Source organism: Mobula birostris, chromosome 2 (genome assembly GCF_030028105.1).
Source record: "Mobula birostris isolate sMobBir1 chromosome 2, sMobBir1.hap1, whole genome shotgun sequence".
Taxonomy (NCBI): domain Eukaryota; kingdom Metazoa; phylum Chordata; class Chondrichthyes; order Myliobatiformes; family Myliobatidae; genus Mobula; species Mobula birostris.
In genome coordinates this window covers 95,211,115-95,227,176 of record NC_092371.1, presented here as the reverse complement: position 1 = coordinate 95,227,176, position 16,062 = coordinate 95,211,115, and the positions used below count along the sequence as shown (strand labels likewise).

At 39.8% G+C, this 16,062-nt stretch overlaps 1 protein-coding gene across 2 annotated transcripts in view; it reads right to left on the bottom strand.

Annotated features, from left to right (window-relative positions):
• The window catches only part of mapk1 (mitogen-activated protein kinase 1), a 91,621-nt gene that overhangs the window by 19,286 nt on the left and 56,273 nt on the right, over nt 1-16,062 (bottom strand). For both annotated transcript variants that reach the window (XM_072245303.1, XM_072245311.1), the window contains exons 3-4: nt 15,093-15,282; nt 7,059-7,175 (exon numbers count right to left, since the gene is read on the bottom strand). In XM_072245303.1, the coding sequence (XP_072101404.1) occupies nt 7,059-7,175; nt 15,093-15,282 (307 nt within the window). The remainder of the gene's footprint in view (nt 1-7,058; nt 7,176-15,092; nt 15,283-16,062) is intronic.

The following is a 16,062-nucleotide window of genomic DNA, read 5'->3' as shown; positions in this document are numbered from 1 at the left end:
TCTTGTGATAGGTGGCATTTACAATACAATACGTAGAAATCATTTCAACAATCCTATGGCATTACATTAAAGATTCCAGCATGGATAGAGGAACGGCTGACAGGCAGGAGGCAGCGAGTGGGAATAAGGGGGCCTTTTCTGGTTGGCTGCCAGTGTCTAGTTGCGTTCCTCAGGGGTCAGTATACAGTCCGCTACTTTTCACATTGTTTATCACTGATTTAGATAATAGAATTGATTGCTTTGTGGCAAAGTTTGTGGATAATACGAAGAGAGTTGGAGGGGTAGGTAGTGCTGAGGAAGCAATGCGATTGCAGGAGGACTTAGACAAATTGGAAGAATGGGCAAACAAAACTGGCAGATGGAATAGTGTTGGGAAATGTATGATATCACATTTTGATGGTAAGAACAATAGTGCAGATTATTCAAATAGAGAGAAAATTCAAATGCAAAGGGACTTGGGAGTCATTGTGCAAGACTCTCAAAAGGTTAATTTACAGGTCGAGTCTGTAAAGGCGGCAAATGCAATGTTGGCATTTATTTCAAGAGGAATAGAATACAAAAACAAGGAGATAATGCTGAAGCTTTATAAGACACTAGTCAGGCCGCACGGAGTATTGTCAACAGTTTTGGGCCCTTTACCTCAGGAAGGATGTATTGTCATTGCAGAGTCCAGAGGAAGTTCACGAGGATGATTCCAGGGATGAAGGGGTTAACATGAGGAGCATCTGGCAGCTTTGGGCCTGTACTCACTGGAATTTAGAACAGTGCATTGGGATCTCAATGAAACTTACCGAACGTTTAAAGGACAAGATAAGGTGGATGTGGAGAGGTTGTGTCCTTTGGTGGGGGCACCCAGAACTAGAGGGCACAGCCTCAAAATAGAGGGGAGACCTTTTACAACAGAAGGAGGAATTTTTTTTTTTAAGCCAGTGGTGAATCTGTGGAATACTCTGCCACGGATTACGGGTGAGGCCAATTCCATGGGAATATTTAAAGCAGAAATTGATAGATTCCCGGTTGGTCAGGGCATCAAGGGATATGGTGAGAGTGCAGCTGTATGGGATTGAATGGGATCCGGGATCAGCCATGATGAAATAGCGGAGTAGACTTGATGGGCCAAATGGCCCAATTCTGCTCCTATGTCTTATGATCTTAACATTTATTGATAGGATTCAGTTGCCAGTTTAGTGCAAAGAATTCATTTGCACCACCTATTAGTACAATGTGGCTTTTTTGAAATATTCAATCACTATGAACAATAGATCAGAACTTGAGTCACACAGCTACATCTGCCTCTGTTAATATATTTTGATATCATGGGCCAATTATGATATAAAACTAGCTTTGATAAAATTTACAGTTTCAGTGATTGATTCTGATCCTCTGATGCAGACAAGTTTACACATTCTCCCTATGACCATGTTGGTCTCCTCCCAGTGACCCATTTTCTCCTTCATCACAAAGTTGTGGGTTCAGAGTTAAGCTGGCTCAAACATATTGCCGCTGATGTCTGTGTGACTGTGCAAACTAGAATTATGAACGTGAAGACAAAATACAATGTGTTGAATTTACTGTGCGTGTTTGATGGTCAGCAAGAACTTATTTGGTCTTTTCCTGTGCTGCATTACTATGATTTCATATTGCTTTTAAATGTGACAAAGTATTACTGGAACACCACAGGTTGTCATCAAACAAACGAGAGCATTTTATAGACGAAGTAGAGAGGCAGAGGAGTTTAGGAAAGGGAAATTCTTGGTAACAGAAGCCATGATATTTACACATACTCTTCCCCATCCATCCTCAGGTAATGTAGCCAATACAGAATGCACAAGCAAGAATTTCAGGACAGTGAAACAACTAAAACTCAGTGTTCCGGGATCAGGAATTAATAAGTTAACAAGGACACATAATGAGTAAACAATTTTTAGTGAGTTCAAGTTTACAGAGGGTGAATTTTACAGTCTAGGCAGAGAATTTGAATAGAAGTAACAAAGGTTTAGGCGGGAATGCAAACAGGCAATGAGCTCAGACAAGTATCTGACTTCAGTTACATTAGAGAAGTGGACTGACTAAGTACAACTAAGTTTATTACAGTGTCAGTATGAGACAGGGTCAGTTGAGGTTGGCTTTGTTTCAAGTAACTGCCAGGGAATGGGATAAAGTTGACAGCAAAGTTAACAGAACCTCTCATACATTGCTTTCCCAATATTTATTCGCAACCCATTCTCCCCCCTCAGCATCTACTAGGTGTCAGTCAATGACAGGTATATGAATGTGAAAGAATTGATGTAAGTGAGGTAGAGATAACGTGTGACATCATCTGGGAGCAGAACGTACATGAGAAATCAGAAACAGATAGATTCTTGAGAATACCAGACCTGATGCTGTAAAAGTAGGAAGAGAAGCCATTGCAAGTGATACCATGTTTATTAGTGAATTAGTTAGTGGCCCAACATTATGGTATTCAGTTGGAGAAAGTTACACTGGAAAAGTTATCTTTTATATTAGGTTGCCTGCCAAATCACCAGAACTAAAAAATACAAAGCAAATCACTTGCCGTTGGTTTTAACCTTGTGTATAAATGCATGGATCCAGCTAACTCTAGGCAAAAACCAAATCCAGAAGAAATTATTTTTTATTTAACAATACAGTACAGAGTAGGCCCTTCTGGCCCTTCAAGTATCACCACCCCAGCAACCCCCAACAACCCCAATTAGCCCTAACCAGTACAATTACAAGACAATTTACAATGACCAATTAACCTATCCAGTCAACACACATCAAAGTTGCTGGTGAACGCAGCAGGCCAGGCAGCATCTCTAGGAAGAGGTACAGTCGACGTTTCAGGCCGAGACCCTTCGTGAGGACTTAACCTATCCAGTACTTCTTTCGGGACTGTGGGAGGAAACCAGAGTACCTGAGAAAAACGCATGAATGCCATGGGGAGGACATACAGATGTTCCTTACGGACAGTGCCGGAATTGAGCGCCAAAATGTTCCAATGTTCTGAGTCATGCTATCGTGTGTAACATAAAAGTTTATAACCTGTTTGAATAAATTAACCTTTTCACACATTTGCCATGGAGGGAATCAGAAATGCAGTAATGATTCACCAAATGTGCAGGAGGCGGGGGTGGGGTGGAGTTGCTGTATGAGGCACCAAGTAGACTGGATTGTTATTTTTAGGTTTGGAAGAAGAGCTCTCATCAAAAATTTCATTGTTTGAGAGGGTCGATGTTTCACTAGAGCTCTGCTCAGAATAAAGAGATGGTTATTCAGGAATGAAGAATTTCCTGCATTCTTTAAGGAACGGAAAGGTGCACCATCGGAATGGAGGACTGTGGCAGACCTGTCAGAGTTAAAACATTTTAAAGATTTCGGAATGTCAAGGGATTTAAAAGAAATGGATAGTGAAGGAAAGTTGTGCTAAGGCGAAGATCTTGACGAATGATGGAACAGATTTGAAGGACAGTTAACCCAACTCCTGCTAATTCTTAAGTTCTGTGCTAAATGAAAACTTAATTAAATTACAAACCCAGTACCCTGACAACAGTTCTCTCCCTACATGACTGAGAATGGAGTTTATAACAGAATTTCTGTGTTGGGAGTCAAATCTCAAGTCCTGAGCAGCTCAGCAATGAACATTGTTTTATTAAAAAAAACATTCATTTTAGGATCAAGATAACTTTAAAGTTCAGGAGACTGTTTCAGCTGAAGTTACTTTGTTATTTTTGGTAAATTTAGTTCTCAAATAACTAAATTCAGGTATAAGAAAATAGCTAAAAATGCTGGAAGTCTGTAATAGTAGCAAAAATTGCTATAAATACTCAGGTCAGGCATCCTACAGTTGTAAGAAAAAAGTTTGTGAACCTTTTGCAATTACCCGATTTTCTGCATTAATTACCCATAAAAAGTGGTCTGATCTTCATCTAAGTCATAATAGACAAACACAATCTGCCTAAACTAATAACACACAAACAAATGTACTCACTGTCCAGGCAGGGAAAAAGTATGTGAACGCTGATATTTAATAACTGGTAGAACCTCCTTTCGAAGCAATAACCTCCACCAAATGTTTTATGTAGCTGCTGAACAGACTTGCACAATGGTGAAGAGGAATTTTAGACCAGTGGTCCCCAACCACCGGGCCGCAAAGCATGTGCTACCGGGCCACTAGGAAACGATATGATTTGGCGATATGAGTCAGCTGCACCTTTCCTCATTCCCTGTCACGCCCACTGTTGAACTTGAACGCACGTGAGGTCATTACGCACACGTCATCCATGTCAGCGCGGGAAGAAGATCAACTCCTCGAGCTTGCAAATGACAACGGGTTGAAAAGTATGTTTGATATAACATCTCTGCCGGCGTTCTGGATCAAAGTCAAGGCTAAATATCCTGAGACAGCCACGAAAGCACTGAAAACGTTGCTTTCATTTCCAACATATCTCGGCGAAGCGGGGTTTTCTGCAATGAATGCAACGAAAACTAAATTGTGGAATAGACTGCACATAAGGAACCCCTGTATTAGCTGGGACATCCCATATATTGGACTAAATTGGTTTGTCCCATACGGAACCGCCCTTGCCCCGTATTTCCCCCGCTAAGGCAGAGAGTTCCTATGAAACCTTTCATGCCGAAATGGCGTAAGGCGCAGAAGCAATTACCATTAATTTATATGGGAAAAATTTCTGAGCGTTCCCAGACCCAAAGAATTAACCTACTAAATCATACCAAATAACACATAAAACCTAAAATAACACTAACATATAGTAAAAGCAGGAATGATATGATAAATACACAGCCTATATAAAGTAGAAATAATGTATGTACAGTGTAGTTTCACTGAACAGAATCAACAGAATCGCCAAAACGACTTGTAGGAAAAAAATTGGCACATACACGCTTGCACACGTCATACATGTGCACACAGGTACCCCTGCAAGGCTTCATAGTTATGGTAATCTTTCTCGGGATAAACACAAGTGTCCCGTATTTGACTGCTACTCTTGCCTCTTATTTGGGAGTGAGAAAGTTGGCAGCCCTACCCCCCCACCCCCCACGAAAATTGTCAATATTAAAGCTGTCCGCGGTGCAAAAAAGGTTGGGACCCCTGATTTAGACCATTCCTCCATACAAAATTTTATCAGTTCATCAATATTTCTGGGATACCTTGCAGGATCACCCCTCTTCAGGTCATGCCACAGCATCTCAAATAGGTTAAGGTCTGGATTCTGGCTTGGCCATTTCAAAACACAATTTTCTTTTTAAGCCATTCTGTTGTGGACATTCTCCTGTAAAGTGTCTTGATACAATTTTGAAATCATTGTTCCTTTAACTGTCCAGGCCCTGTTGCAGCAAACTAGCCCCAAATCATGCTGCTCCTTCCACAATGCTTCAGAGTTGGTATAAGGTTTTGGTGTTGGTGTGCAGTGCCCTTTTTCCTCCAAGCATACTGGTATGAAAATCTGCCAAAAAGTTCAACTTTTGTCTCATCTGTCCACAGAACATTGTCCCAGAAGTGTTGTAGAACATCCAGATGGTCTTTTGCAAATTTGAGATGTGCAACAATGTGTCTGTGGTGTCCTAGGCCATTCTTGTTCAGAGTTTTCCTTATAGTGGACACATGAACAAAGACTTTAGCAAGTTATAGAGATTTCTGCAGGTCTTTTGCTGTTACCTTTGGGTTCTTTTTCACCTTCTTCAGCATTGCAAGTTGTGCTCTTGATGTGATCTTTGCAGGATGCCCACTCCTAGGAGAGTAGCAACAGTACTGAATATCCTCCATTTGTGGATAATTTCTCTTACTGTGGACTGATGAACACTTTGGAAATCACTTTAGGTCTTTAGAAATGTTTTTATAGCCTTTTCCAGCTTCATGCATCTCTATAATGCTTCTAAGGTCCTCTGAAAGTTGTTTTAATTGAGGCATGGTTCACATAAACAGATCTTTCCTGAAAAGAGCAGGCTCTGTCAATAACCTGACCTTTTTTTAAAAACAGGGCAGGTCACCTCTACAAACCACACCTCCAATACTGATTGGAACACCTGACTCCAAATAGCTTTTGTAGAAGGCATTACCCCAGAAGTTCACATACTTTTTTGAACCTAGATGGTGATTGTTTAAATGATGTACTCCGTATTGACGAGAAGTAGTACAATTGTTTGTGTTATTAGTTTAGGCAGATTGTTTGTCTATTATTGTGACTTAGATGAAGATCAGACCACAATTTATGAGTAATTAATGTAGAAAACCAGGTAATTGCAAAGGTTTCGCAATCTTTTTCTCACAACTGTACATCAGAAGAGAAACAGGCAACAACTCAGGTAGAAGAGCCTTCACCAAAACTACTTTGAAGAGTCTGCGACATGCTAATTGTGTGTTTCCAAAGATTCTGCCTGACCCACTATGTTCCCATCATTTTAACCAAAGAAAAAAATTACAAAAATATCTATGAATTTTAGTAGATTCAAATCTGTTCAACTGCTGTAATCAGTAGTTTTAACAATGCAATATTAATGGAACTCACTGCTTCTAACAAAACTATTCAATTCAGTGATAGACCTTTGCTTTCTTCCTGCCGTTTCTGTGAATTACTGCAGATTCAGCCTCAGAGTTTAAAACTAAACATGGTCACATCACAAACACCAATTTCTCAGTTCTTCCCTAGTGAAATTTATCTCCGCAAGAGTGCTTTGCCACTGAAATAATTTTATAATTTTTGTCAAGACTTGGAAAGAAAATACTCATTAAACCAACATTTTGCTCTTTCCACTGAAAGAAATGAAGTATACAAATTTCACTGAACAGTTAATGAGTAACAGTTAATCAATATTAGTTAATGTATCGGAGTTTTATATGAAAATAAATGCTTGAAGTTTGTGTTGCTGTAGAAGTATAATGCAGCTGAGTAGCTCAAGTGTCCTTGGCTTTTTTTTGGATAAGGCACGACTAAAAGTGTTTTAAAATAAATATCACTTGCTTTGTTTACAGAGTCTCACCTTTGCATGAAGTCAGCTCTGTGATGAGATTTAAGATAAAGGGCCCAAAAGCTCACCTTGGAGTTAAGCATAATCTCAGGTGCCCGGTACCAACGGGTAGCAACATATTCTGTCAGGAACCCAGTATGATCGTGGTCTGGATCAGCAACACGCGCCAGTCCAAAGTCGCAGATCTGCAGTGGAGGAAAAAGCAGTTTAATTTTTTCCTCCAGGAAGACACACACTGAAGTGGTTCTCATATTTGATGTCAAACTCACCTTTATACTCAAACTTTGCCTATAAGCAGGTATTGAATTTAATTCCAAAGTCACAACTGAAGCCGTTATGGTCATTCTAAAGTGTCCAAACACTACCAGTAGCAATTTCTGTAGGTTTTCACAGAACATACATTCAGCTGCCCTGCCCCACACCCTCATGAAAACACATTGGATGATTAGTGACAAGCGATATTCATAGCAGTACAGCTACTCTAAATTATTTTTGATATAATGTGCTAAGATGGAGCCAAGAAAACAAGGCACACAGCTTTATAGTCTGTTAGCTGATAGCAGTTGCTCACTCATTGTCAGTTTAAGAATAATTTTTCAGTCAGTGGAGGTAAAAATGCCCAAAATAGTGAAAATTATGCTGAGTATTCAGCCTGAGAGGCTATACTGACTTGGTTGCTACATTTTGCAATGTTCACACAAAGCAAAATCTGATGTTCTAAACAAGCAAGCCACAACAATCTTTCAGAAAGTCTTGTTTATACCAACTACAGCAGGAATAGGCAGCATATTCAGCACCAACTGAAGAGGAAACACAGTAGAATTATTCTGGTCCAGAGTCACACAAAAAAAAACAACCCAGTCTATTGTTTTCAGCTGGCTATCACTATTTATCAAATTCCATATTAAGCTATAAATTAAATGTCATGGTCAAGATGCAATGTGATTTGTCTTGTCACACCAGGTTAAAGAAACAGTTAACGTTTTAAATTATTTTTACTATCACATATGTAGATTTCAGTTTTACTGATTAGCAAACAACCTAGTTATATTGTATTTCTATCCTAATGTCAAAAATCAACCTTTCACAAAACAGGCTCTTTCACTTTCCCATACATAATCTATTCAATTACATGTATTAGACTATCCAGGCTGGATAATGCCCCTTTCATGGACACGCCAATTTAAATGCATCAGCAAGAATACAACTACTGGGCAACATCATGTAAATCTGGCTTGAAGCATTCCACAGTATCAGCAGAAATTAAAAATCATGCAGAGTGCTGATTTGCTCAGCAGCTATATTTGTTGCAGATTCAGTACTGATTTACACCACAAACAATATGAGTTGATTAGGCTGATGCTGCAATGGCTAATACTTCTTCCCGGCAGGATAAATACAAAAAGCAACAAACTGAACTACCCAGAGAATTAATCATATCTTCAGAAGTATAGGAGAGAAAATATGAAAACCTCAGCTTTTAAAAATTGGGATTAATGTTTGGATATTAATATTCAACTAAAGAAACAGGCTACTCATCAAGCATACATAGAGTAAAAAAAATTAAGCTCAATAGCTCTTTTGAGTGTTTTATCCATGTTTTCCCTTAAATTTCCATTTTTAGTGGAATGTCCTAGCAGAAGCTTTTGTTGAAGTCCACGATGATCTATTGTCAAGAGTGGCAGGTAGCTCATTTGCAAACTTTCATAATAAACTGCTTGGTAAATTATGGCAACCAACAAGTTGCAATTGCATAAATCCAAGGATAAATTTCATGGATCACAAGCAAAGCTACCTGTGAATTCCAACCTCTTCTTGTTCTTGACCACTATCAATATTAAATATTCTATTTTGAATCACCTGATTTTCAGAAGCTCTAACACACACTATCAAATTATTAAGTTCACCAAAGACTGAGGAGAGAGTAACTTGATAAACCTGATGCTCTTAGGAGTTTGAAATTTTATGTTGGATATAACCAGGATCAACAGAATATCTTACCATTAAGGAAGTGGCAAAGAGGTCACTGGTTATTGCATTGGAGGACACCACATGCCAACAAAATGCATCTCTATGGAAATTATCACCAGGGAGGCAGAGCTTATGTCAGAGTTGTGGGGATGATTAGCAAATGAAAACTGACCTATAGGATATTCCATTAATACAACAGCACACCACATAGGAACTGACTAGGAACCTATTCCAATTATGGTTTTTGCCAACTGGACCAATTCAGAGAGACCATTCACATTTAAAGTTTCTAGGTTACACATTAAAAATTGAATAAAATTTAGAGATGTTACTGAGCATCTTAAGGATAGCGAGGGTTCTATTTTCAAAGTTCAACCATATATTTTTCCTCCAGATGCAGTTGAGTCCTCAATTCAAATACTTCTGCTTACTGACACAGCCTGTGACATGGTCGCTTATGGCAAGCTTGTTTGGAAGGTCAGACTGCACGAGATCCATGGGAATATAGTGGGTTAGATTCATAGCTGGCTTTGTGGGAGGAAGCAGAAGGTGATGGTCAAGGGTTGTTTCTCGCACTGGAGGCTTGAGTCAAGTGGTGTGTTCAGGTCAGTGCTAAGACCTTTGTTATTTATAACCTGTACAAAAGAATTAGTCATAAATGTACAAAGCTTGATTAGTAAGTTTGCAGAAGATACTAAAATGGGTGGAGTTATGGATAGTTTAGAAAATAATGAAATATTACAGGGGCTGTTGTTCAGCTAGGTATGTAGGCTGAAAATTGGCAAGTGCTTTCAATCCAGATGATGTGAAGTAATGTATTTTAGGAGATCAAACCAAGGCAGGACTCGTACAGTGAATGGTAGGGCACTGGAGAAACAGAGGGGCGTAAAAGTGCAAGTGACATTACAGGCAGATAAAGTGGAGAAGTTGTCTGGCACACTGGCCTTCATCAGTCAGGATACTGAGTATGGGATTAAGGAAGTTATGTTGTGATTAAACATGACATGAATGAGGCCACACGTGAGTAATGTTTATAAAAGTATCTGTAGATATTCTCTCCTGAGATGGAGAGAGATCAAGAAAGGGGAGAGAGGTGTCAGAGATGGACCAAGTAAATTTGAGTGCAGGATGGAAGCTGGAGGCAAAGTTGATGAAGTTGACGAGCTCAGCATAGGTGCAGGAAGCAGCACCAATGCAGTTGTCGATGTAACCAAGGAAGAGTTGGGGTGCAGTATTAGTGTAGGCTTGGAACATGGGCTGTTCCAAGTAGCCGACAAAAGAAAAACAGTCATAACTGGGACCCATACAAGTGCCTGTCGGTCCTCCAGCCTTTTTATCTTTCACCAATCAACTTCCCAGCTCCTTACTTCACTCCCTCCCACTGTCTGACCAATCATCTTGTGCTTTTTTCTCCCCTCCCCACCTCCTTACTCTTTCTTTCCAGTCCAGAAGGGTCTTGGCCTGAAACGTCAACTGTTTACTCTCTTCCATAGATGTTGCCTGGCCTTCTGCATTAACTCCAGCATTTTGTCTGTATTGTTTTTGACAAGTACATGGATAGGAAGGACTTAGAGGGCTACGGACCAAATGCAGACAGATGGGTTTAACTTGCTGGACAACAGCATGGACGATTTGTGCCAAAGGGCCTGGTTCCGTGGTGAATGACTGTGAGAAAGTTAGGCTTTTAACAAAGGAGATTGATTTTTTTAAAAAATGAAATGCCCCCTAAATGTCCCATTCTGATTAGTTACCTGCAAACCTCAAAATTCAATCCAATCTCAATTTATAACTGAAGAACCATTTTACTAAGTTAAGGGATTGTTATTTCTGTGTTTATTGACTAGATCACTCATCTGAATAATTCACCAAGACTATTTTTGAATGTCATAACCCTATTTAAACTAGAAATTACTCCCACCTTAAAAATCCAAGGACAGGCCCTCATGGATCAAACAAGAAAATTCTTTATTTTGTTTCAAATGCACATCACATTGTGCGCCACTTTGACTTCAGATGCCGAAAAATATATACTACGAATCCAGTGATTCACTTATAACCCAACGAGGTAGTGAACAGTATTTGGCATAAACAGCAAAGACTTTAACGCTATCATTAACAACAGCTGTGTCTCCAGCGCTCAGACTCAACATTGAAGTGTTGAGTCTGAGCATTGGAGAAGCAGCTGTTATGTTAGCATTAAAGTCCTCGCTGTTCATGTCAAATACTGTTCACCACCTCATTGGGTGAGAAAAAATGAATCTGGAGCTTCAGTGATATTCTTCCATCACCTGGTCAGGTTGCCTTCATAACGACCCACAATGTAATGTGGACTGAGAAATATTAAGCAGCAGTAAAGTTAGCTTTACTTTCACCAAAATCTTAATGCAATTTCACCAGTTCTAAATGCAATAGGTCATTCCACTGAAGATAACTCAGTGCTCAAGGATTTTAAAATTGTACTTCCACTACTTATTAGCCTACAGAATACCCATCACATTAGATGCATGCTCCACCCACATTCAAGAATTAATTATTTGTGAAGCTAGTTACCTGAATTATTTTGGCAAGGACAGTCCCTTTCCAGTTAATCCCTTCTGAATCCTTTAAAAGCTTTCATATCTTTCAAGATGTACTGCAGAGATTAATTACTATAGTCCAGCTCAACACCTCCACTAGCCTCCTGAAGTCTGCTACGGCATCACTGTTTACAATACTTTATTTTCATATCACATGCAAATATCTGAACTTTGGATCAACTTTATTCAACACATACATTTACATGTTTTAGCAATTTGCTGTGGTGTGTTGGTTAGGGTGCAACATACAACAAAAACAATAGTCAACAATTCTAAAGAATAATATAAAACTCAGTTACAAAAATGAGTTTAAGCATGGAAATGGAATGAAATGAAATGAAATGTGCATAAACTTATTCTGCACACTGAATTCCCAGTTATCAAAACATTAAGAACGCTGATCCCAAAACCAACCCCACCAATGCAGAAGCCCCTGTAGTCTAGAGAACAACCATTCACTACTACATCCTGATTTGTTCCTTTAGTAATTTTGTCACTATACTGCTTGGAATGCAGTGTCATATTAAAGTGAATTAAGCAAGCATTGAGGTATTAATGGAAGCAATAACCAATCATGCAGAAATTACCAGTCTAATACTAGGGATCCAAGAGTGACAGTTTCTCAGGTTTACTAGCTATTTGTGCCTCTAGCTCAAACTATTTAGCATGCTCTAAACCTGTGAAATGCTTCCTCCATCCTCATAATAGTACTTTTGAACTATTCAATTCCAATGCATCATCACTCTCTATAATAATCCCTTCCACTTCTCTTTGATACTTCACTGGGTTCTTAACATCAACTACATTCCCCTCCAAAACCCTGGTTAAGCAAAATGAAACAAGTTGTTGCAACACACACAAAATGCTGGAGGTACCATCCTGCTGAAGGGTCTCTGCCCGAAACATCGACTGTACTCTTTTCCATAGACGCTGCCTGGCCATTTGAGTTCCTCCAGCATTTTGTGCATGTTGCTTAGATTTCCAGCATCTGCATATTTTCTCGATTGTGAACAAGTTATTGTTCTCTTAAACTGCCAGTCTTCTACTTCCTCCACCGCAGCATTCATTCACTTGCAAACTAAACCTTGAATCATTGAGTGCTGTAGCACAAAAACAGACCCTTCAGCCCATCCACTTCAAGTCAAACTGTTGTTCTGCATAGTCCCAAAGCTCTCGTCTTCCATCCATCTACTTATTCAAACTTCTTTTAAAAGCTGCAATTGAAGGTGCATCCAGCACATCATTTCATACTTGCACCACACTCTGAGTGAAGTCCCCCTTAAATATTTCACCTTTCACCTGTGACCTCTGGTTCTAGTTTCACCTAACCTCAATGGAAAAAGACTGCCTGCATTTAACCCTACCTATACCCCTCATAATCGTATACATCTCCATCAAATTCCCCCTCAAAGTCTTAACCTATTCAACCTATCCAGGCAATTTCCTTGTATATTTTCTTTGTATTCTTTTAATCTTATTGATATCTTTCCGATATGTAGGTGACCAGAGCAGCACCAAATACTCCAAATTAGGCTTTAACATCTGATACAACTTGAATATAACAACCCATTGCCTGTACTCAGTACTCTGATTTATGAAGGACAATGTGCAAAAGCTCTCTCCTTATCAGCCTGTGACACAGCTTTCAATTAATTACAGATCTCCATTCCCAGATTCCATAGTACCACACTTCACAGTGCCCTATTGCTCACCGTACAAAGACCCATTCTGGTTTGTCCTACCAAAGTGCAACACCTCACATTTATCTGCATTAAATTCCATCTGCCATTTTCCAGCTGATCCAGATGCCGCTGCAAGCTTTGAATACCCTCCTCACTCTTCACGATGCCCCTAATCTTAATGGCTTCTGCAAATTTGCTGATCCAGTTTGCCACATTATCATCCAGGTCACTGATGTAGATGACAAACTGAACTAGCACTGATCCCCGTGGTGCACCACTAGTCACAGGCCTCCATTCAAAGAAGTAACCATCTACTACCACTCTCTAGGTTCTCCCACAAAGCCAATGTTGTATCCAATTTGCAACCTTATCCTGAATGCCAGGCAACTGACCCTTCTGGACCAGCCTCCCATGTGGGATTTTGTCAAAGGCCTTGCTAAATTTATGCAGACAACATTCACTGCCTTCCCTTCAACTTTCCTGGTAACCATGATAAATATTGGTTAGACATGACCTACCACACATGAAGCCATATTGACCACCCTTAATCAGGCACTGTAAATCCAACTACTCATATCCAGTCCCTTAGAATATCTTCCAATAATCTGACCCATTACTGAGGGCAGGCTCACTGGCCTACAACTTCCCGCCTTTCTTGAACAACAGAACATCAGCGGTCCTCCAGTCCTCCAGCAACTCACCCACGTCCAAGGATGTTTTAAATACCTGTGTTAGGGTCCTTGAAATTTGTTCCAAATTGAAACATACCACCTCTCTCCATTCCTACTACCCGGCGCCCCCCCCCCCCCCCATACTTCCTATTGTTGCTGTGTCAAAGTTCTGGAATTCCCTATTAAGTAGCTCTGCAGAAGAACCTTCTGTGACTTCAAGTGGCCCACCACCATCTTTGTAAGAACAATTGGAGATGGGCAATAAATGGCAAACCTGTCAGCAGTACCCACATTCTATGAGTGGGTATATAGGCTGAGTACCACTTATACGAAATTCCATAATTTGAAAGACTCCGAAATCCAAAATGTTTTTGAGTGCTAACATGATGGCAAAAATGGAAAACCCCATGAGGTGCTATGAAGGTTCCCAGGCAGGTGTCTATGCACCACAGACATTTCTGAGAAGTGACTTTACATATGTAATGAACAGAAGTTAATGAAAAATGGAAAAACACTGCATAAATTGAAAAATTAAGATCGAACACGTATTGAAAGAGTGGAATCGTCAGTGCCAGAGTGAACACATGCAGTTTAACTGAATGCTGATCATGAAACAATCCAAGATTTATCATGACAAACTGAAAATTGAAGGTACTTGTGAACTAGTTACAGGAATTTAAGAAAAGGCATGGCATTAAATTTCGAAAGATTTGTGGTGATAAAGTGCCTGCTGATCATGAAGCAGCAAAGAAACTGAGGCGTTTGCCAAGATTGTTGCTGATTAAAATCTAACATGCTGAACAGCTTCAGAATTACATGTGTGATGAACAGGTATATAAAACTACCCTCAGGGTATATAAGCTGTATATGTAATGTAAATGGATTTCTTATTTAATCGTGGGTCCTACCCCTAAGGTCTTATTACATAGATCCAAGTAACTCAAATCCAAAACACTTCCAGCCCCAAGCATTTCAGAGAAGGGCTGCTCAACCTGTATCCTCAACATTCCCTTCTACGTTAGACTGGCCTCAACGACCAGACATCCAAAACACTTACTGCTATTTCTCAAAAGTGCTAATTATGCTCTCTAGCTTCAGGGCACAGAAAAATGGTAGTGTAGCACCCAAGGTTGCTGGCACACCAGTATTTCACTGCACTAGTTTCTATGTGATTATAAAACATGGGATGAAAAGATACTAACCTTCAGGTCACAAGTAGTATTGAGCAAAAGGTTGGATGGTTTGAGATCCCGATGAAGGACATTGGCAGAGTGAATGTACTTTAACCCTCGGAGAATCTGATACAGGAAGTAACAGATGTGATCATTGCTAAGGTGCTGAGTCTTCAGAAGTTTATACAGGTCTGTTTCCATCAGATCCTGTACAATGTACCTGGAAACAAAGTCAAGGAAACCACACCAACATTCTCACACTGGAAAACCTGCTATAAAAGTATCTCTTTGTGCAAAGGGTGACCCCAGCCAATGGGAAGTTCTCCCTCAAATCTAATGCCTTCATTTCACCATGCCACATTGATGTCTTGATTTCAAGATCAATCACTGACCTCTTCACCAATTTAATCTTACCCATGGCTGTAATGATTGAGACTCGTTGGCCTTGGCTAAGCCCAAAATGAGCTCTAGTGAAATGACTAATGAGAAAAATGCCATCTGACAAGAGTATTGAATACACTTATGTTGATAAAAACAAAGGTGGCACTAAACAGATTAGGATTTCTTATGTTTTGTTAACAGGTCAAACAGGCAATTTTCCACATTGTTTTGGAGCAAAAGGCAGCTAGAGAAATGCTATTTCTGGAGGTTGATTTGAGCACTGCTGTAGGAGGTGTCGTCTGACTCCATTGGCGCTGCTGTATCCAATGATCCTAACCATTTCCTGACATTAAGAGAGAGGAAATTAATTTGGCTAAAAACTGACTACTATGATAGCAGGAATTTAAGGAAAGACATTTGGATTATCCTCTTGGGACCTGGCCAAAGGTTGATACAAATGCTTCAGCCACATTCTGGCTTTCAGTTGATGGGTTCTAGTATCATTGAAGATGGGGATATTCTTGGAGTCTCCTCTCATTTGCTGGTTAATCATTCACCACCATTCATTGCAGAACTTTGATTTGATTCACTGATGTGAGGCAGATTAGCTTGATTGCAT